This window comes from Pleurodeles waltl, chromosome 9 (genome assembly GCF_031143425.1).
Source record: "Pleurodeles waltl isolate 20211129_DDA chromosome 9, aPleWal1.hap1.20221129, whole genome shotgun sequence".
NCBI classification, from domain to species: Eukaryota; Metazoa; Chordata; class Amphibia; order Caudata; family Salamandridae; genus Pleurodeles; species Pleurodeles waltl.
Window position 1 is genome coordinate 1,120,914,963 of NC_090448.1, and position 24,210 is coordinate 1,120,939,172.

At 42.5% G+C, this 24,210-nt stretch overlaps 1 protein-coding gene across 1 annotated transcript; it reads right to left on the reverse strand.

The window, feature by feature from the left end:
• Positions 1 to 204: 204 nt before the first annotated feature.
• On the reverse strand, positions 205 to 22,404 carry LOC138260401 (C-reactive protein-like). The gene is given in 4 exon segments (XM_069208845.1): positions 205 to 1,400; positions 1,402 to 1,840; positions 14,856 to 14,928; positions 22,240 to 22,404. Coding segments are annotated over 3 exon segments (729 nt in total). The 5' UTR covers positions 14,923 to 14,928; positions 22,240 to 22,404; the 3' UTR covers positions 205 to 1,177.
• Between the last annotated feature and the right edge of the window lie 1,806 nt (positions 22,405 to 24,210).

Consider the following 24,210-nt stretch of genomic DNA (forward strand, 5'->3'; position numbering starts at 1 on the left):
GAATCTGGGGACCCCACAGAGTCATTACTGTATGCTGGGTACATAATCGGTTAATATTATTTAATTTTCTAAACAGTTGCAGACACCTTGGGGAGGCTTCGCGGACCCCAGGGGTCCCAGGACCACAGGTTAGGGTCCACTGATCTAGATGATTTACAACCAGTGACTACTGTTGTGTGTATAAAATAACAATTAGAAAAAGAAAATGGTTTGTTAAAACTCTTTATGCGATCTACATGGCCAATTTTCTGGCAGTGATAATGCAAGTCTGATGGTCGATGCTTTTGCATTGTTCATTGTTAGGATAACTCCTGTGCAAGCCATACAAATATCAAACACCTCATAAACATGGAAATGTACATGCTATGGCCCTCATGGATGAAGATTTAATTTAAGTAATCATAAATTGCGACAAGTACTGATTCGCAATTTGCAATTCCTTAAATGGAATGTACAAAAATTGATTTGTTAGAAAATATTGCAGTTTGTACACCGACTTCTAACAAATCACTGGTATTTTGAGAATAGGTTGCTCCCAAAATATCAATGTGTAGTGGGTTGCAATTTGACCCACGTTTTATAAAAAAAAGAAAATTAAACTCTTTTTATGAGCAGATAGTGGGCTCACGGACCACTCACCGCCTGCTCATAAAAAACATTTTTGTGAACATTCACAAAGGAGATATGGCTTATCACCTCCTTTGAAAAGGTAGTAAATTATTAATGTTTTAGGACTGGATTTAGGTCGCCAAGTCTAAATACATAGCTTAAAGATTTGGGCCCTGATTTATACTTTTTTGCGCCACATTACCGGCAAATACATATAATTGTATTTTGTAAGTTTGCGCTGCTTTTGAGTCAATAAATGAGGGTAATGCGGTGCAAAAAAAGTATAAATCAGGGCCATGGTGTCTGGAAGGGACGGCCTTAACACGCAACATCCAAATACCCAAGCCTTAGTTATTCCTAGAACCAATTTGTGATTCCGTAAGATTCGGTAATCTGTTACCAAATCGCTATTCGGGTTTTGCGGTCAGAAACGCTCTAGTTACAAATCGGAGCATTACAGACTGACAAGTGGCTGCATACATGATGGCCCTAGTCGTTTGCTAATATTGGAATTCGGTTCCAGTATATTTTATGTGTACGTCAGTTTACTGCAAGGGACTTGGTTCACTCACATTGCCTTACATTGCATGGGCATGCTGTGACATGCCTGGTTCTCCCAGAGGCTCTGCTGCACTGGTTCTACCAGCACATTTCCTTTCATTGTATAGTGCAGTGCCCTCCAGTTTATGACATTTCCATGCAAGTGTTTGTTGTTAAAGAAGGCCTGCTGAATATCAGCAGGTGCCAAAACATAATCCCACATGTGCACATCGCCTATTTCACCGATAAGATTGCTTTGCATCAAATGAACCTCCAAAGGAATCCTGCTCTTGTCCAAGTATCACCTTGAGTGGTCCTTGAATGGAGTATCCAGGCTTTAAGACTTTCCTAGTTAATGGATTCCCATTGAGCCATAGTTGTGTGACTCCTGTAGACGAGTCCCAAGTGGCACAGATATGCCTCCTCTCCACTGAGTACACCAGGCTGTTGAACGCCAATGCTTGACCACCAACAGTGACGGAAGATGGGGCTTCACCTTGAGTCACATAGAGAAGGAGCATGTTGTCTTGAGTAGGACTGTTTACCGAAAAGAGGCTGTAGCTACGAGTCAGCTCTGTGACTGCGCGAAGGCAGACAGTGAAACCTTTCAACGGAGCAGCAAGTTGCGGTTCCAGAATCACTTGGTCAGTGTCTGATTCTCTTGGGAAAAGGAATAACATGCCATTCATGTCTGTGGAGAAAGAATTGACATATTACAGGAAAAGTAGAGAAGACATACCTTTGCAGTACATTCAAACTCTTGCTTTTACAAGACTACTCTTGTACTTGCATTATGTTGTGGAGTGGCAAAGGGTCACTTTTAAGTCACTTTCATGCAAACTGAAGCCCTGAGCTGAGCAGAAGTAGTAGAACTGAAGAATAGGTGAGAGATTTTGGACTAGAACTCTTAAAAGAAGAGCAGAAAAGCTGTTTGGAAAGGAATGGAAGTGAGGTAGGGTGGAGCACAAAAATGTGCTACTGGCACAAGAATAAGAACAGACGTATAATATTAGGGAGTAGATAGAGGAGTCAATTGTCTGAAATAAATAATAAATATACTTCATGAAGGGTTTTGTAGAGTGTTGGTATTCTAATATGCAAAGACTACTGATATATGGAGCCAGATTTTCTCTAAAAGTGATGCAAACTGACACAAAGGGCATCATTACGACCCTGGTGGTCTATTGACTGTCAGGGTCGCAGTGGCGGACTGACCGCCACGAAAGCGGTGGTCTGACCGCTTTTGTCGGCCGTCTGACTGCCACATTAAGACAGTGGTGGTTGTCCTGCAGTTGGACCGCCAGCACCGCCAGTTTTCCTCCACAGGAGAGGCTGTCGGCCCTGGGCAAGCAGCGCCACTCTAGGGATTACGACCCCACCTCTCCACCAGCGTTCACATGGCGGTAGCACCACCATGTAAAGGCTGTTGGAGACGGGGTGCAGGGTGCCCCAGGGGCCCCCTGGCCAGTCATGTCACGATGTTCACTGCATGCCTTCCAGACAGTGAACATTGCGAAGGGTGCTGGTGCACCCTACACACCACAGCATTGCCGCCGGCTCTATTATGAGCCGGCGTCAATGTTGGAGGTCGTTCCCCGCTTGGCCAGCGGGCGGAAACATCGTTCCGCTGGGAACTCTTAATGGGGTCACGGGAAGGCGGCTATACTGGCAGCAACCTTACTCTCAGGAATTTGGTGGATGGTTTACATTGTCCGCTGAAGTCATAATGACCTCCAAAGTGTTTCATGTTGCTTTACTTTCAAGTAAGCAAAGTACCGCTGTGCACTAATATATATATATATGTATATATATGTATATATATATATATATATATATATATATTGAGAAAGCAAAAAGCAAAGCTTAAAGTTTAGTTATAGTTAGGAAAATGAGTTTTCCCTATACAAAATTTAAACTACATAAGCTTAAAAAATTCTAAAGTTATAGATATAACTTTCACTTACAACTTTTCCATCACCTTCAAATTATTATAAGTAGCAGACTTTGTTACATACACATTTCAGCTCGCTAACCGGACAAAACTGGTTAGCCCAAACTCACAGGGTGTATATTCTCTGGATCTATAGTATGCAGGGTGTAAAGTTCTGATGTGAGAATTGCATCTTGCCCTGTTGAACGTAGCCTTACTGTTTTTACCGCTCACCAATGCTCCTCTACTAACTGGTGCTCAGAGCAACTCAATTTTACGACCTATAATCTTTTGTGTGCTTCTCCAGTAATGACATACGTATCTAGCACATCTGTTAGGAAATTGGGTTTGAGCTTTTCCTGACTTGACACTTGCTTATTAAACTGCTCTGTCATCATGAACCTTAATCTCCATTCTGTTATAATTTTCTTGTGAACTAAACTTCCCCATTTCTTCCAAACCTAACTTGTTTCTAATCATTTGAAGCTCACATTTTTGTTAAGTTTCCTTATCTCCTAATCCAGCCAGTAATTGTGAGTTCAATTCATAAGCAGTCGTACATCTGTTGAAGGGTCTGCGGATGACACTGAGAGGTGCACAGGAGAGTGGAGGCTCAATGCCATTCTTCCATTCATTTTTAGGCCTTCTCCTCTTCATTTTCAAGGCTGCCCTCCCTAGTGTGACTTACTTCCTCATGGCTCTAAGGGTTTGTAACATGCCTTGAGATCCTTTGGTGTGGTCTTCCCTCACACTTTTTTCCTTCTCCCCTCTTGTTTGCTGAAATTTATTTTTGTTAGCTTTAGGACTCTGTGCACTTCACCACTGCTAACCATTGCTAAAGTGCTTGTGCTCACTCCTTTAAACAGTGTAAGATTGGTTCACACCCAATTGGCACACTGTACCCAGGGGCTGTCAATTAAATGCTACTAGTATGCCCGCAGCACTTATTGCAATTATTGAGCCACCCACTTAAATTCCCCTGTAAACCTGTTACATGCATGCCATTGCAGCCTGTGTGCAACTTTACCAGGACTAAACCTTCCTTTTTAGTACATATACATAACCTCTAAAGTAGGCCCTAAATAACCCATAGGCTTTAATACTAAGTGCTGCATACATTCTGAACCCAGTGCCTCTAAGTTAAGTCTGACTGATATTGTGACAAGCTAGCACAGGTTAATTTAGTGACTTTTGTGGTTTACCCACGCAAGGTTTCACCTCCCACAACCAATAACCCAATTTATTACACCCTACTTTGTCATGCTAAAAAAAGACAGCTAGGTCAATGGCCCTGTTCCCGTAAAAAAACCTACAAGTGTGACACCTGACAGTGGTAAGCACTCAGGTTACTGTATAGAAGTTGCAAAATACACAGACCCCCCCCACACTCCCCTCCATCTCTGAATAATAATTTTGTGACCTGTAATGCAGGGCTAAAGGAACAGAGGTTTCCACTGTGACCTCAAGGTCCAAGAAAACTGCGGAACAGGTCTGTATGAAATACAATGTTTCAACTTTGGTAACTTGGCCTAATCAGCATTTCACAATCAGGCAAAATTGGCAAAGACAATAATGTTTACCTGTGGCACAAGGGTGCAGATCTCTTGGGTTTGCCAATGCCTTTTTTCCAATTGACCTCAGTGTGCGTGCACACATGGTATTGCCATCTGGCAATAATTCCTTTTTAAAGATTGATAAAAAAACATCCAAGATGGCCATGCATGTGCATGCTTGCTACCTAAATTGGAAAGGTTGTTTTTCTAAAAGAGTTCCGTAAACAATATATATAAAATACACATATATTTCAGTATCATACTTAATTAAAATACCAAAATAAAACATAAATAGAATGAATAAAAATTTCGAAATTGCTTGAAAAATATATACATCATATAAGATTCAGCTACAAAAAGTATAGAGCCTCTTGAGCATTTCTAATTTTATTATGCTGAAACATGTTTTTTTTTTTTTAAATCAAATCACAACACATTTGATGTAATGGAGGGCACAAAACAATATATGGCTGAGTTCTTGAAAATAATTAATCAATGTATCTAACTTTCATTAGATTCATGGTCTCAGTGCCACTTATTTATGTTTTTTGTGACAAGCCTTCTTTGTGCAAGCCCAGAAAAATATTCTCAAATAATAAATATGTTTTAGTTTAGATTGTTCTTAACATTATATTGTACTGATTTAAAATGTTAACTATTTTAAATAATTTCATTTGATTTAACATTATGTCCTATGGGTTTAATTTGAAGTCCCTACCTCCATTATTTTCTCCGGGAGGGTGTTACAGTGACAGTTGTTGGCCATGCGTGGTGCTTTACTTGCTCCAACTCTGAGCTGGAGTAATTTTCTTCTGTTTTGGGTCCCATATGGCTCTAGTAACTTTAGAAGTGCAGTTTGTTCATTGCAAAGGGGTTTACTCTCTCTTTTGTGGGTGGGTGGACATCCCTCCCTAAATCCCCTCCAGCACTTCATAAGCCCCTCCTTACTCCTTGCTAAACCCTCCCTCTTACTCGTAAGTATGTCCCTTTTCGAATCACCTCGGTCTCCCTTACAATTACTTCTAAGTAGTAAACTCACATGTCTTAGGTTCTCCTAATAGAAAATGTTGGGGAGGTGTTTGTGAAAAGCATTTTGTAGTACTTTATTAATCACATTACAGTACTACTAAATGTACTGCAAAATACAGTTTGTAAATATACCCCAATGAGTCTTATTTACAGGACAAGAAGATAGACATGAACGAGAAGGATTATTATATCAAGGAAAATAATATAACTTTGCCGTCAGTTCAGTTAAGATAATAGACAATGGATTGGGTTCATGTTTCAAAGGTTGCCGGGCATGCAGGAATAGTTGAGACTTAAGCAGCAATTAGGAGGCATTTTTAGTCTTCATATCTTTTTGCTAATGTCAGGAGTTGCATACAGGCATGTGTTATTTGTGCTCAGATAAGTTATCAAGTAAATTCATGTGCTTATTGAGAACTTTTTCTGTTGCACCTGGAGCTTCTCGTGCAGTGTTTTGTGACTTTTTTCTGCCACATACCATGAGCCATGGAAGGTGACAATAGCTTTAGAATGCAAAAGAATGCAAGCAAGATGTTTTATCGCTTGTGTTGGAAATGGCCCTTTTTACAGGGTCATCCCTAAACATTTTGCCTCCTTCCTCCTATTTTATTTTACCTGTTTTTGTTGGCTTCAGTACTTTGGGCACTTTACCACTGCTAACCAGTGCTAAAGTGCATATGCTCTCTGGGTAAAATGTTATTGTTGATTGGTGTATTCCTGATTGGCATATTTGATTTACCAGTAAGTCCCAGTAAAGTGCACTAGAGGTGCCCAGGGCCTGTAGATCAAATGCTACTAATGGGCATGTAGCACTGTTTGAGCCACCCACATTAGTAGCCCTGTAACCATGCCTTAGACTTGCCACTGCAGTGTCTGTGGGTGCAGTTTTAAAATGCCATTTTGACTTGGCAACTGTACCCACTTGCCAGGCCTAAACCTTCCCTTTTACTACATGTAAGGCACCCCTAAGGTAGGCCTTAGGCATCCCCATGGGCAGAGTGCAGTGTAGGTGTAAGGTAGGACATATACTAATGTGTTTAAAATGTCCTAACAGTGAAATACTGTCAAATTTGGTTTTCACTGTGCAAGGCCTATCTCTCTCACAGGTTGACATGGGGGCTGCCTTTAAATATTATTTGAGTGCAGATTCCCTTTGGGAGCAGATAGAAATATGGAGTTTAGGGTCTCTGAACTCACAATTTAAAAATACATCTTTTAGTGAGTTTTGTTTTTAAATTGTCTGCTTGAAAATGGCACTTTTAGAAAGTAGGCATTTTCTTGTTTAAACCAGTCTGTGGCCTGCTTGTGGATTGCCCGTCTGGGTCAATTTGACAGTTGGTTTGTTCGCACCTCTCCTCTAGACAGTGACACAAAGGGAGCTAGGGTGTAGCCTGCATATCCTGATGAGCCATCTGAGCTAGAGTGGAGGGAGGAGTGGTCACTTACACCTGAAAGGACTGTGCCTGCCCTCCCACAGTGCAGTCTCCAACCCCCTGGAGTGTGTCTGAAGCCTGGCCAAGGAAGGATCTCACAAACACTTGAGACTTTGCTTTGAAGTTTGCCAACTTCAAAGGCAGAAAGGGGTAAAAAAAGAAGGCCCAAAACCCCAGACTTTCAGAATCTTTCTGGAATCAAGAGGAACCTCTGCAAGCAGAAGAGCTGAAGAGCTGGAGGAGAAATACTGTCCCTCTGCTGTGTTGCTTTGCTGGATTGGCCTGCAGTTGCTGCTTCTGCCTTAAAAGAGTGCAAAGGGTCAACTTTGCTGTGTATCCTGCTTGAGAACATTCTCCAAGGGCTTGGAGTAGAGCTTGCCTCCTGTTGGAAGTCTCGGGGACACCAAAAACGTCAGTTTCCTCGAACTGCAACACTGGAAACTGTGTGTTCTCTGCTGTACAAGAAGAAAAACCACTGCAATGCCGGCAAGACGCCGCTGGCCTGCACCGTGACCTGCCAACGTTGCACGGAGTCGCATTGCCCCACTTCGCACGGCGACCCTGGTCTCACCGACACCGTCCTTGGACGACTTCACCGAGCCGCTGCTCACATCGTGACCTGTGGGCCCGCACTCCGGCGTCCCCGCTCCTGCTGATATCAACGCCGCTGCCTGCACCGTGGCCTGTGAACACCACTCGTGAGGAGCACAAAGCACCGCCCAGCACCGCAGCCCTGGTCCACCGTTGTCAACACCATCGACTCCAGTGTTGTCACCAGGCATCCCTACCTGCACCGTGGCCTCTGGACACCGCTTGTGAGGGTCATGAAGCACCATCGCATTCCACACCGCTGGCTTGGGCCGACCAACGACATCGCTTCAGCAATGACGACGCTGCTGCCTGCACCGTGACCTGTGGACACCGCACGTTGCACCGCCCTGCTTCACACTGCAGCCTTGGTCTTACTGACACCGCTGGACGCTGCTACCGAGCCGCTGCCTGCACGTGACCTATGGGCACTGCAGATCGCATTGTCCCGCTTCGCACCACAGCCCTGAAGCCATCCACGCCAGTGCACCTGACTTCATCAGCCCAGAGTTCGATCCGCAACATGTGTGACTTCAAGGGCCCGACGACTCCCGCACTGACTCCGGAACCATCACCGCTATGCCAGCGGCGCCGCCCTCTGGAGCTAACCATGAGTTCACAACACCCTGCAATTCCAAGGTGCTGTTTGCGGGTCTTCCCTACACCGTAGCTGGCCCGCGACGCCGCGGCCGGCCTGAACTGTTGGTTTTGTTGATCATGACTCCGTGATAGCCCCAGGTGGAGCTTTTGACTTCAAAGAACCGTATTTTTAAGTTAAATCTTTCAAAATTCATATCTTTATTACTGTATGACAGATTTTTATCATTTTGGTCTGGTTAATTTATAGATAAATATTGGCTTTTTTTCTAAAGCTGGTGTGGTGTCCTTTTGTAGTGTTTTCACTGTGTTACTGTGTGCTATGTGCAAGTGCTTTACACAATGCTTCTGAGATAAACCTGACGGCTCGTGCCAAGCTACCAAGGGGGTGAGCAAGGGTTATCTGAGAGGGAATCTCTCTTATCCTGACTAGAATAATGGTCCTTACTTGGACAGGGTGCAAACCGACTGCCAACTAGAAACCCCATTTCTAACAGCTTGACAGTTGGAAGAGCTGACAACTTGGCTGTAGAGGGTGTATTGGTTAGCTGGTTTGTTTACCTGGAACAAGGATTACATTTAAATTCCCTTCATACTTACATGTTGAAGTCTTCTGTACATAGCATCAACATATTTTATTGTAGAGTTACCCCAAAAGTTAAGGTTGAATCGTAATTCTAGTGTTTGTGGCTCAGTTGACTAAATTGGGTCATTTTATATCCTTGATATGGTGATGCCATTAGTAATGTCATCAGTGATGTCAACAATTATATAATTTAGCTTCTTATTTGTGATGTTATGTGTGGAGCCATAAGCAGTGCATGATAAGACAGCAAGTTGTAGTTAGATGACTAAAATATAACTGGAAAATGTCAGTGTTTTTCAATTTTTAAACCTAAGTTCTTATTTAAACACCTCACTGTAGCATCTTTTTAACCTTTGTTTTTTTCTGTGAATTTCTAGGTTTTTTTTTAACATACATCAAGATCTTTTTGTCATTTTTCACTATAATATGACTTTAACCTTTGTTTCACTAAATTGCTGTGGGATTTTTAGCATACTCTAAATGTAGCATATGGAACCCCAGGTATGCACCCCCCCACTTTCTCAGTAGATGGGTCTAAAAGCCTCTTTGGAACACAGCAGAAAACTGCCTCCCTTAGTTTTGAGATAGAAACATCTCTTCTTGTACTAATTCGTCAGGAAAATAAGGGTTTCTTCTTGTAAGTAATGTGGAACTCATACAAGTTTGTTCTCATTGAGCTATCTTGTTGGGGTGCTTAGCCCACAATCAATCAATCAATCAAGGAATTTGTAAAGCGCACTACTCACCCGTGAGGGTCTCAAGGTGCTGAGGTGGGGGGGAGGTGCTGCTACTGCTCGAACAGCCGGGTCTTGAGAAGTCTCCTGAAGGTAAGGAGGTCTTTGGTCTGACGCTGGTGGGTGGGAAGAGTGTTCCACGTCATGGCAGGTGCTTCTACATGCCACTCGTACCCTTAGAGTACTGCACAGGTTGGGCCGTACGCAGCATCTAATTGCACATGGTGCAAGTTACTATTTGAGCATTGATTTATTTTTTTGCCCCGCTGGAAACGTAAGCATTTTGGAACTACAAATTAATGTTTGGGCATAGTGGAAGGTGCTGCAGTAGATATTGATGACAGCACTATCATTTTATCATTGTGTGACATTCCAGCATTGACAGGATGTGTGGATGGAGAGGTTGATGGCTGCTGCTCTGGAGTTTGTCCGAAGTCAAAATGCATGAATAGTGTTCAGAACATTGATTTCTTTTGTTTTCTAAAGATATGGGTGTGTTATTTGAGTAGTGCACCCTGACTGGCCAATCAAAGGGCTGCTTACAATTTTCTTTTTTTGTATGTCCTTTTGAAACCACCGTACTCTCACAACATCAATACAGACAAAGATAGAGTGCTCTGTTACTCTTGTGAGTCCTTTACTTCAATTTCCTGGTCACGTGGTACCAAAAAACAGTACAGCAAGACCTGGGTGTTTTAAGTAAAGTTGCATTTATTAAGAAGGGGGGCAAGTCTAAGCATAGGGGTGTCCTGACTGGCCTAAGTAACTAAGAGATTTTGTAGTTTCTACTTAACGTTCTGCATTTTGAGGTGATGCGGCGCAAATGACTCACAATAATACCACATTTGATTGGTTGGTGTGACTGCGTTCATGCATTATGAAGTAGTTCCAGTTCCATTTCCAGTATCAGGGATTTGGTACACAGCTTGTGCAATCTGTCCTTAATTTTTGAACATTTCTCTTTTGGGGGGTTAGACCAAAAATAACTTGGATGGTGCCATCAGGAGGTGACCGCCTCATCCTCAAGACCCTCGAGATGTAAGGTACAAAAGCAGGGGCCCTCCCGAATCAATAGTTTGGGAATTTTTCACAGTTCCAACTGTGAGAAGAAGGTCTCTGCAAAGAAAGTTGCATGCAAAATCTTTGATAAGGAGTTCAGGGAAAAGTAGTTCTTTGGTACTACGATCATAGTCATCTCAAAGTATTGCATTCCCGCCAGGTCAATGATGCTAAAAGGAGAAGGCATGAAGGTCTGGCCCGGCCATCCAGCATGTGGTGCATCTTCGAGATACACTTACCTCAAATGTCTTTACAGCCCAATAGTAGGACGCTTGTCTTGAACCCAACAAAAGTTATATCTGTTGGTGAGCGGAGTTCAGAAAAAACTGGTAGTAGCTACACAGGCCACTTGTAAAATAATTTTTATTTTTCTTCTCAAGTTTAACACTGTTTTTTCCGTTAGTTTTTTAGAATTATCCCTCAAAAAACGAAAAATTACAAAAAGAATTAAAAGTAGCTTAAACGGTTTTTTCAAAGATTATTTTTAGAATCACCTTTATTGATTTAAAAATAAAAAATAAAGTTTTAGTTGTCTCTGTCCCTAACTGTCAACGTATGTTGCTGTAGACCTGCGTCCAGAAGTGCTAATGGTATATTTTCAAAAAGTGGTCACACTATGGGCACCAACATTTTGCAAATTGAATGATATTTTGTGAACTAACCTATGTACTAATAGGTTGGTTCACAAAATACTGAATCGTAGTGGCAATTGCAAATTGTCTGTGATTGCTTTGCCAAAGTTGAGTACTGTACCTGCGCCCAAACCACTGCGGGCGGTCAACCCCCACTTTGTCCAGGCTGTCTGAGCTGCAGTTTATGTGAGCCGTGCCTAGGCACCATTGCTTCTACATGCAAGGTTCCCCAGCAAGCAATGTTCATCCAGAATATCGCCTCATTGCCGTTTCTCAGCACTCAGGTGTCTTGAAGCAAATATGTCCAGAAGGGACAGTCTTCTCAGGGATGAGTCCAAAACCCTTTTTGGACATCAGAAAACTGCCTCGCAGGATTCTGAGAGGAGAACACCTCTTCTTGTATTCTTCCGGCAGCTAGACAGGAGTTTCTTCTTGTAGGTGGGTGTGGAAGTCATTCTTTTCCTCAGCTACAAGCTGGTTATCCTCATTAAGGGCATCAGGCATGGGCTTTTAAAGGAAGATTAAAATTGTAATTGGTGACATTTACTAAAACAATCTCAGTTTCATTTTTACAATACCCATAACCATTTTTAAATCAGTATGATGTGTTTTCTGACTGGTAAAACTGGTACAAATACTTCACAGCACTCTCTGCACCATAAATACCGTATGAGTTCATCCTGAATTAGCCGAGCACCACCATCCACACTGCCAGTTCAGCTCGCTAAAAAACATCTACAACTATGCTGGGCTCAGACCTCACACAGGCCAAATGCACAGAAAAGCCTGCCCTGTCTTGGCCCTGAAAAGTAGGAGGTATTGCAGGATCTATGTACCAGCAAATGGTAGAGAAGGGGGTTGTCATAGAAGTAAATAATAGGTCTTCTCCAGACAGCAGAATGTGCAAACAGTGCTAAGTGCGTCGTAGGTGGGTCAGACAGATGATTTGTCATGTCCCTAAACTGCTATAATAAAGTGGTGTGAAAAGTTAGCTTTGACAACAGCACCCCTTTACACATAACAGTTTATAGGGATGGTTATTAGTGGGTAAACAACATTCAGAAAACAGGCTTTGTGAAAGAAGATCGCCTCCTGCAAAACCTTCTGGACCAGATTTAAGAGGGCCTAGCGCACCCTTGCACCACATTAGCATACTTTTTTATGAATCTAAGAGATTCCACTGCACCATTTTTAGCAGCTGTTTTTAATGCCTGCACAGAGCAGGCATTAAAAGGGGGCATACCATTGTTTTCAATGGGCTCCTATGTACTATGCTAATCCTGCACAGTAGATCAATAGCATCAGAAATGTTGACGCTATTGCCACTATCCTGCGCCAAGGTGCACCGTGTATTAAATACAGTGCCCACATGGTGGCAGTAGGGGGGGCGCTAAGGGGTGCAGGTAAAGTGGCACTGCATTGGATGCAGCATCAACTTTCTTAAATTCAGGCCTCTGTTTATAGAAAATGTTCTTAACAGGTGGGGCACAAACTTTTCATGTCCCTACTTAGCCATTAGCCAACTCTGGATTTGAACGATTGATAGAACGGGATGGATGAGTTGCTGTGAAAGTCCTGATGGAGACTTCTTTGAAATTCCGTCAAGTTGGTCTATAATACTATTGAGTACATTATTTGAGAGTCCACCTCCTGTTATCATAAGATTATTGGTATAGGAAGGGTGAAGAGGACTGTCACACAGTCCACATTTTTATCTTAAGATACAGACCCTGAGCATGTGGACTCTGGATCCATAAGTGGGCTTGATAACCAGGGAGGTGGCCAAAACTGTCCCACTGCATTTTCTGTTTCAAGCAGAGACACATTTGTCAAGGTGGCATAAAATGTCAAAGCCAACAAATGACTACCCCAGAAACTTACCGAAATGTATTATTGAAATGCATTTCTTGAAAACATGGTTTTCTTAATCCAACGACATAACATTATTGTCTTTTTCCATCAAAGAAAATCATTACAGTCTCTGCAACACTCTAGGTCGGTTCACCAAGGGCATAACCAAAGTATGCAAGAATGATAATAACAAACTATGACTTGCAGCTCCTCAAGGTCCTAACTATGTCCAAGGCACTACACCCAGACTTGGGTTTTGAGCTCCAACCTGAGATGTCCCTCTCTGTAATTGATAAAAATCCACAAACCCCAGAAAGCCTCCCAAGTGCCTATGGCCAGTCACTACTGAATGGACCCAGGTATAGCACCTCTGCATGGTGATGGGCCTCCATGGCAAAGTCCATTAACCTTTTCTCCAGTGACCAACCAGAGCCATCACTCTGAACACAATGCAGATTTCTAGAAGTCCTGTGGGACCACCAATCTCTGTGTATGACTTTGTTAGAATGTCCAGAAGGATTCTGGCATGTTCATGGTACCGCCCAAACCATGAGTTTTAGTCACTAATGTGAGGCAGCTCTCCATATGATTGTGAAAGTCAGCAAACCCCAGGAAGGTTCCCACCAGGCTCCTTAAAAGTTACAAGTTCTGAGAGAGTCTGAATTAGAGCTGTAGGAGCCACGTGCATTGCTGCTTCAAGAACTCTAGCCTTCTACCTAACCATCACACAAAGGCATTCCTCTTCATGAAGGACGGAGTTCAAAAAAGCCCTATCGGTCCTTCCAGTGCAACACACACGGTAGATGACTGAGTTAGAGCATCCAAAGCCTCCCCACAAACGTTCAAGGAGAGCTACCAAGCTCCTCTGGGGTGACAAGGCCTGAAAGCACCCCACTTAAACCTCTGGAAGCTCCCGTGCATAACCAAGACACAACTTCTTGGCCTGTTCTATGGCTAGACGCCAAACATCCAGCCACAAGTCACAAGGAGTTGCAGAAACCTAGTTAGGATTTTTAGACTCGTCTGGAGCTAAAGGCTCTAGCAATGAATGACTTAGAGCTCTTGGAGACACCCATACATGTCAAGGGTACAATGCTGGGATCAGGGCTTCAGTCAGTTGTCAAAGGTGGTCAAAGAGGTCATACGCCATGCAGATGAGGAATGCACCTTTGTTATTGTGCAGGCATGAAAGATGCACTCATGCAATGCGTAGTACTGATGTTGCTGCACAAGTATCTGGAGTTCTTTCTATAATACTAAAGTGCCTTGTGGATGTAAAAACCAGGTATAAATAGCATGTTTTTGTTATTCCCAAAATGATAAAGTTGCTCAACTGAATGGTGCTTATTCTATTGCCCTCTCATAAATTAAAGACTCACAGGACAGGAGGGGATTCTTATTTGTGACTACATCATTTAACACAGGGTTGTGCAGTGAATGCTTCAATGCAGTGAGTCTTTGGTATACGGCATCAATTGCAAATCAATTAAAAACGCAAACACATTCTCAGTCACTTTTACAAACTTCCAGGGGGTTCTATCAGTTTGTAGTACCTTACACTATTCAATGTCCTTCGTGGATTCCAGATATGAAGTAGATTACCTCTACCATAGTTATAAGATTGTTATACTCCCATCAACCTTCCTTTTATAACTCTATCTCATGTAGCACATTTATGGATGGAGTTGACCCTTATTTTGTTAATACCACTTACCTATGGCTTGGGAACCAGCTCCGAAGATGCTGATCAGGAGAAGAAGGCACAGCTCCCTTTGCCTCATAGTAATCTAAAACATTAAGTAAATACGCAATGATTAAGGTGATTCGGGTGAATTATTTCTGTGTAACAATAGAGTGCAAGATGATATTGTCAATGACATAGCCTTTTCTAACACCTATTACCACATTGTTTTCTTCCTTGACACATTATTTAACTTCACTTTGTATTAATACTGATATCTAGTCATCCCACTGCTCTAGAGTTCACCTTTAGTTCAATCTTGTGTTTGCGTATGGCCTCCTGCTCGTCCCATTTATGTAGTCTATAAGCGAGGAGCACACTGGCAACACTTCCTGCTTTGTTTGTTTCATCAGACAGAACATGGCTTGCCTTATGGGCAGAGTGCTTGATGAGAAGATGCTTACAGGAGAGGGATCCCCAGTGGGGATCCACCCACTAGACATTAGAGAGGCGAGAAGTTGACCGCCAGTACCGGGCACATGCTCTCTCAGAAAAAGAACCATTGGCCCACCCTTTTCAGGTACCTGGAAAGAGATTTGGGGATCTACCCAGTCTGCCCACCCTGAGGCAGAGAGGGTGGGCAGAAAGCCCCCTAGACTCAAGGATAATATTTTAAAAAAAGAAAAATTGGGGTGCATTTGGACCACCCTGGTATTGGGCATGCTCCCGCTTTTATCTGCTCCAGCCACCTCCTATTCCCTTGGGGAGCAAAAAGAATCACAGTGCAACGATAGGCAAACTCTCCACTCCATTCTGTTTCTCTTTTTTCCCTGATATTCTGGTTGGGTGTCTGTCTACTCTGGAGAGAACATGGAGGAGGTAAAGACACCAAACTGCTGACTGAAAGCCCACCAGACTACCAGGAAAAAGAACTGAGAAAAGGAATGGGGTGGCGTGATGGCCCATCATGGCAGCAGTTCCCAACCTTGCGACCACACAGGAGGGAGGAAACTGGCAGAGGGGGGAGTTTACCACCTATCTGCCAGCCCATAAGTCAAAACAATCCACAAAAACCAGGGTGTGCTTCCAACCTGAGGCATTTCTGAAACCTATACAACCTGGGGAATCCGGGGTCATCTAGCTTGCGTGAATCATAGCAGGTTTTCTTACCCATAATTCCCTGCAATCACCATGGTATGGGTGAAAAGGGGTATTTTGCTCATATTTACTTGAGAGAAAACTTTGGCACTTCTGGTCAATAGGCAAAGTCTTGCACTCTTCCCACTCTTCTCCCGATTGAAATGCTGCCTCCCATGTGTGAGTGGACCTGGGGTACATCATTGGAACAGATTAAAACTATAACCGTGTGAAAACCTCACTGACACCACTCTGATTTTATACAGTACAAGTTTTTACTGGTGTTTTTTTAGGCAATAGATGCAGACACACATTGCGGGTACCATTGTTAGTTGGAGTGCTTGGTGGTAGGAAGTTTGTGAACCATTGCAGTTATCAGATCTTTCCCCCACAGAAATGTAAGGAAAATATGTGATTTTAGCCAAAGCTTTGGCATTTGCAGTGCATTCTGGGTAAGAAACTGTAGTGGAAACCAGGCCAGTCACACCATCCTAGAGTTCCCTGGAGGGCTTGACTTCAGAGATGTCTTGGGTTGGTAGGTTTACATGGTCACTGAGTCGGGGTTGAAATTCAGCTACCTACATCGCCTGAAAGTGTCAGTGTGCAAGGCAAAATCTCGATGTTTCCTTCTTGCGTTCTGGTGTCTTTCCTGCTACTGACGATAGGTCCAGTCACACAAGTGAAGTACTGTTTTATCTGAAAAGGTGGGCTATTTGTTATTATCAAGTGAACACCTATCTTTGGCTTACAAATGTAAGCCAGTCTGAAAAAAAGAACATAATATACAAAATGTCCTATGGATCACGTAATAGTATGAGTGACCCCAAATTCAGAGTTGTGCAAATAAGTACAACTGACTGTGTGGGGCACATTTGAAAAATGCACAGGTCTACTACATACACATTTTTTATTAATGTAATTTTACCCTAACAACTGATGCATGGTCGGCATGCTCAGCTGCAGCTCAGTTGTTGGCTCTGGGTATTGCATGTTGTCCGACAAGCAACAAGCACAAAATATATATAATCAGAAGAGTCTGGCAGACACAATAGTATATTACTTTTGTAAATCGCTCATCGAGGCAAAAAATTATCGATGAAAATGTTGTTCTCGATTTCTACTTTTTCCTTCTTATTTTAATTATTTTTTTATTTCAATGATTACTTTTTCTGGAGAAACCATGAGTGATCTATATAAATGACACCTTGCTGAGTTCCAAATGTTGTCTACTTTTCAGAAATGTACAGTTTTGTGGGATCACAAGTAGGTAAAAACCACAGACAACAGGGAGTGTTTCCACCTCTGGGGAAAGAATAAGCGCCAATCAATATGCTTCTATTAAACGTGCTCCCAGGGGCTTGTACATGTGATGTTACTAAGTGTCAAGTCTTGTTTCAACACCACAGGTTCAACCTAATATGGAGGTGGTCCTGATCTTGAGTTTAATAAATAATCAAATAACGCATCCCCTTCATCCTCATTAGGTCCTATATCTCCTCCCTTCTTCTGATTTTTAATCTGACTTTCCTCCTTGTCCTTGTCTATCATCTCCTTCTCATTCTTACTTACAATTGCAAGGAAAACACAACACCATCAATGATAGACCAAGCCTGCTCTCTCGCATTCCACCTTGCATCCAACCAATTGCTAGCAGTGTGTCTAATATGAGTCTTTATCCTGTTGCATTCTTTCTTCTGTGCCACATGCTCCCATGCATGTAATGTTTCAAACTGGGGAGGTCTAGTTTGGGTTTCATTTCAGACATCACTTATCTCAAATTCTGAATGTAATGGCACAATTCAGGGGAAACTGCATGTTCTCATCATCAGATGTGATCGTGTTCCAATCATTAATCTACAAAGAAGTGCATAAACCATGGTGAGCTCCATGTCATAGGCAGGTGCACCTCAGGGTGGCATTTTCTCCACCTTACAAATGGGAGCGGAAGGTTTCATAAGCACAGTTCCCATTGTCCCTACTGAATCTTGGTCTATTCAATCACATATTACAAATAACAGCAACCCACTAATCTCAAACAACACTCAGTGATATCTAACCAATCCTAATGTGGCACCAAATGACATAATCAGAACAGCATAGCGTGGATCACAATACAATCAACCAATTGCAGCTGTCGAAGATCAGATCAACATAGTTTTGCCTTTGAAGTATCAGGGAGAGGGAGCACAATACCCCAGGGTAAGGACTTATTTTATAGTACACAATACAAGGAAAGTCACACATCAATAGAATAGTGTAAGTGTCACACAGTTTAAAGCAGGTTAAAGGAAAAGCTCTGCAGTTTCTGAAATCACATTATTCAGCATATCCTACAGATTCACATAATGCAGTTCCCATTGCCGGTGCCCCTCAGACACTATGGGGGATATTTAAGAAAAATGCAGCACCACTTTTCTTGCACCGGTTAGCTCACCCCCCTAACGCCACCATGTGTGCACTGTATGGGTTGTTAGGGGTCTGGCATCAGAATTTTTGACGCTAGCCCGGCGCTTTGCAGGATTAGCGTCAAACATTCTGACTCTAATCCTACAAAGCACCCAGAGGCCCATTGTTACCAATGGAAGCCTCTTTTTTACACCTGCTCTGAGCAGGCATTAAAAGTGCCGAAAAAATGGTTCAAAGAAATCTCTGCAATTTCCTTGTGCCATTTTTTTTGCCCCCTCCTCCCCCTATTGGGTAAACACCCCCTTTGCATACATTATGCCTGGCGCAGGCATAATGTAGTGCAAAGGGTTACAAAGTGGCGCAATGCATGCATTAATAATGCAAGAATAGTCTGTGCGGGGTGAAACAAAAAATTGCCTGCTGAAAGATGCTTGCAAACAGCACCAACCATTTTGAACTCGAGGCCTACATTAGATAATGTTAGCATAAGTACAGTTCCCTCAGCAAAATGTCTTTGCTTCAACCCCATGTTCATTTTCAATTATCATTTGAATGCTATTGTGCATGTAATTAGAAAATCCTCTTTCAATCATGCTTGTCTGACCGCCTCCCAACACTCTAAGGCTCCCAACATTCCAAGGGGCATAGACAAGGATAGTACAGCTGTGTGCCAGCAGCCAAAGTTTGATAGGCATTGCTGTTTGAGGTCATAGAGAATACCTTCAGAAAAGCCAAGAAGCAGCAACAAAAGATTTGAGTTGTGTTTCAGTGGTGGGTCTATGACGAGCTTCAAATCTGAGGGAAGCAGGCCATCATTATCAGAGTTCTCACTTTGAGTATTCTGATAGGACGATGCTCTGCCTGCGTATTTTAATAAGCCTCGAGTAACATAAATCTCCAATTCACTACATCTCCGTGACACAAAAACATTGATGTTCTGACTCCAGTTTATGAGCACAATAGCAAATCTGATGTGTCCCTACAAAGTCTACTGATTTCACTCGTGGCAGAACTCATACTGGGTGCCCCTCTGCAGAATGTGGCGAGGGGCCCATGAGACGCTTGCATCTCACACATATTCATTGGCCTTAGTCTTAACAGGCAACCCGAAGGGTGAAGGGGCACCTGCTCCACATGGCCAGTGGTGACCTACTGGCTCCAGTAAGCCAGCTTGGTGTTTATTACAGCAATTTCATGCCAGCACTGTACTAAAACTGGACACAAAACAAAGTTGTTTCTGAACCTTTACTCCTGAAGCACAAATAGCTTTTTGACGTATCACACATGCCATTTCTAAGTGCTGCAAATAACAGGTGCAACTGTTGCCCCTCATAGTGATATCAATTTACCAAGCGTAAACATATGACGACTGAGTCTGTCTTGTCAGCATTCAAACTTATGAACTAAGCGTCACATTTATGAGCCTTTGGAATTGAGATTCCATGCAAATTTCCATTGAGTTTCTTTTGCGAATCTCAGCGGGTCGTAAATAGACCTACCTCATTAATTTTAATGAGGCAGGTCGTAATTTGTGACCCACTAGAAATTGCTAAAATTACAGGGATGGTGGCCTGCTGGGGTCAGCACACCACCATGTCTGTGATTGCTTTAAAATAAAGTATTGTTTTTTTTAAACACAGCCTGTTTTCCTTAAAGGAAAACTGGATGCGTTGAAAAAGCAAAATAATAAACATGGGACCACTGCCTGCTCTTAAAAAAACATTCTTGCATAAAAAGAAAATTCTTTATTAATAGTTTTTGGCTGCAGTTTGAATATTTGTATATAATCTTCAGGTCTTTAATTTGTATTTTAAGATCAACGAAATTAATTCAAAGATTACATATAATCTCTCACAAATTTGTAAAAGCATTGTCGTTTCCTCGTTATAAATCGTTAGCAAACTGATTGTCAATACACCTCAAAATAATCCCAGCATGTACTTCGGAACAAATGTTCTAAAGTGTGAGATAGCAAATTCAGTTGTTTTCAAAAGGTGCAATATGGGTTTGAACCGCCCCTCGCAGAAATCTGGCCTGAGATTTGTGTAAATATTAATATCAAATTCAGATTTGCGGTAGGTCCTGCTGAAAAGTCGTTTCAAAAAGTGAATAAGGATTGTCTTTGTGATCGTGTCTTTAGTGAAATGTAAACTATCATACGTCACATCGAACGTAACTGCCTGTCTTTTCCAGCTGCGGTGCTGTCTCGACTCTACCAAAAATCCTGTACTCAGGTGGCGGCAAAAAACAGACATTTCCATGGGTGGCCTGGAGAGGGCACCCGAAGCCTATCAGTTCCTCATTTGAAAGACTCGTCGTTCTGCCCAGTTGCTCTCTGTAAGCTACTTTTAGATGATGGAATTGTTTGTTATCTGCTATTGCCTGGACTCGCTGTCCCGGGCATCGGGCGTTTCCCTGGGAGGCTGGAAGGGTGTGGGCAGCTTTGGTTACTGGGGGGGCCTGTTTTGTAGCAGTGCAGCAGTTTTAAAAGCACTGCAGAGTTCCTTGGCTATACAACAGGTTTCAGGCAACAATAAAAGTGTCAAGTAATTCTGGTGAATAATGTTGCTCCTGGAGAGAGATGGGAGTTTTGTTTAGTGGCAATTTTGGCTCATCTAATGTAGCGCAGAGAGTTGATATGCCTGCTGCAAAGAACGTGTACTATGCAGAGCACAGAACAGATTTTTATGTGCTAGTGAGCTATAAACTGCCATCAAAGAGCTGCATGCAAACTACATGGTACAGGTTAAAAAGTTATGTTTGTTTCCCAGTCTTTCATTATCCTAAATGACTAAAAAAGGGTTTGTTCGGGCTTAAGCAAATTCTAATTAGCAAAGCCAACCCTAACCATTGTGTTACAGTGTGAATCCTGAGTTTATGCTTTCCCAGACCGACTCTTAAAAATGTCCTACCAGTGCGGATGACCAATGGCGTAACAAGGGCCCCAGCACCCCTGCGGTGCAGGGTAGGGAGGGGGCCCCCTCAGCACAGTACCCTGGCCTGAGAGCTTCTGCGTGAGTCCAGAGGGGGAGGGCCTCTGTGTATTATGCAGGGGGCCCCCCTCAGTTTTGTTATGCCACTGCAGATGACATGTGAATCCTACACCTTGTAGTGCCCTTTGTCTTATGTAACATTTTCTAAACACTGATTTACAGACGTAGGATTCATTCTTTCTGTATGGGTGTGTGATGTAAAGTGCTGCAACACCCTACTTGATAAGAGAGGCGCTATAAAACAAATGAAACACAGGTGAGAGAGGGGCTAAGGAGAGGTGAGAGGCACTGTTAGAGGGTGATAGTGAGGGAATCATTGAAGAGCCCAATAAAGATTGTCCTATTCTTGTGCACTCTAAGGTCACCTTTAACCATGCTTTAGAAACTAAAACAATTATATATATAATGAAAAATGTGTTGTAGAATGCACCATTTTTTGCCATTTGTTCCCAATTTTCTTGCCCCTCCCCCAAGTCTCCTTCCAGTGACGAGGCTCGCTCGCTGGGCACCTTATGGGGTCTGGCTGAGATAATTTGCCAGGGCTGCTTTAGGTTCCCAGTCCGGCCTTGTAGACCACCACGCTCGTCTTCACAAATTGTCATGAAAACTGTCACAATCTAAAATACATGCACCTGTTAGAGAAGGGTTGAATACAACATTTGTGTAGGTACCAAATTGCGCTGGTCATTCGGTGAACTGGCCGAGTGGTGCCAAAGATTGTGCAAGATAACACAAGTAAAATATATTTTTAATTCGGCCCCAAGTGTTCATCTAAACCATGGCCACAATGTACTATACTAATGCAATTTAACTTTCTAAGCAAGCAATTAACTATATTAATTATATCAAAGGCTTGACTTTAATATAATTTGAAAACTTACTTTTCAGAGGGGCCTAGAGGCTCTCTCTTCAGTAACAGCTGTCAGTGTCAGAGTGTGCACTGCGCACCAGGGAGTTCAGTCTTATAACCCCCTGCGCGAGTTACATACAACGCGCCAACCAATCAATGTAGAAGGCATCGGAGGTGGAGGGATGCCCTGTCCAGTTCACTTACTAATTCTTCTAAGGATGAGGACTTTTTAGGGAGCTTCCTGTAGATAAGAAGAGGGAAGTAAACAGAACAATTGGCTCTGTCCTTTGGGTATTATACCGGCAGCCTAAAATAACATTTCCTAGAGGCCTGGAACATCTTTGGCTGGGCTGGGATGTGGCACGTCACCAAGGGTGCATGTTTGGGAGGGCGAGCCCCGCAGGAAAGACTGAAACACAGTTAGGGGGCCCACCTCACTCCAGATCTTTACGGACACTGTCTCCAATCCTGAGCTATTCACGACAAATCACGGTTTTCACATGGGTTACTCTAATTATTTTAATAGAACCAAAACAAAACTACAAGACCCAAAATACATTACTTGATCACTGGAAAGTTCAGGATTGGACAAAGTGTGCTTAATGATCAGGAAGGAGGTGGTCTCACTAAAAGTAATAACATTTGTGCCACCACAATATTTTTAGGATTGAGCGCGCAAGCGCTCTGGCCTGATGTAATCGCTCTGAGGGCTTTTAACCACACCCATCTTGCTATTCATTTTTTGCTGTGTTTGTCTTAAATGCTTAATTTTTATTTGTGAAATGTCCCTCCTTTGTGTGCGGAGTTCCCTCTCAGGCGATTTCACGAAGTGAACATTTTTGTTGGCCATCACACTACGTCACGCTTCCTCCTGTTACAGTGCGTGATGGCCCCTCCTCCGGTTTTGGTTTGCCTTTCATCCCAGCCAACATCCTTTCTAGACATTCACGCAGGGAGCCAATACCTCTTGCGCTTGCGGTCATTGCGGCAGTGGTGCTTTGAATCGACTTGCTTCTGTCAACTGTTTTACTTTTCATTTTCAATTTATGTGGCAAGAAAAGTCCAGTTAGGAATTTAACAACGCTAATAGCTCTAACTCGAGCAAGCGCAAGACCCATTGCATTGCAAATGCTTGTTTAATTATTGCTGGATTATGGTAATATTTAAAAGTGCATTTTTCTATTCTTATTTGTTTGATTGTGATGCTGTGGAATTCGTACTACAGTGTTTATTGTTATCACACTATTATTTTTGCACATCACTTGTATAGCTGATCTTGAACATGTCAGACTTGGAGGAGGCCAATGTAAGCCACTCCTACGGGCACGGGGGGGATGGGAATTGGGGAAAGACACAAGTGCTCCACAGTGTCCTCGTCTTGATCCGGTATTGATTCTTCTCCTCCGTCGCAGCTTAAATGTCTCCCGTCCTACAAGAAGTAAACAAAGGCAACATCAACTCATCAATCTTACCGTATTAAGTACTTTTAGAATATTGCATTATGATATGCATTTTTGTGTTGGACAACCCTCTACATTATGTAGGTTAAATGGTTTGCTTGTAGCGTGTAACACTATGATTAACATAGACTTCTATTGTACCCTTTAACGCTTCAATAGTACAAAAGTAACAGTGTAACATGTATTATAGATATATTATTATAATATATGTATGATCATTTATATACATATATATATATATGCACAATAGTAACAGTTTAATATGTATTATATATATTCTAATATATCTATATTCAATGAAAAAAACAAAGGTTACAGGAGCGTTATAGTTAAGTTCAGAATTTACACGCACAAAACCATAGAAATTCAGCTATTATAGTTAGAGTTATTTCAAGTGACTATAACTCATGCCCTAAGGTAGCTTGCATACCCACCATGTACAGTTTTCTCATCAAAAATGTTATTGCAACTGTTGCAGTGGTGACAACACTGTTGCCATAGAAGATGTCATCAATAATGTATTATGTGGGGTAATAAGCTGT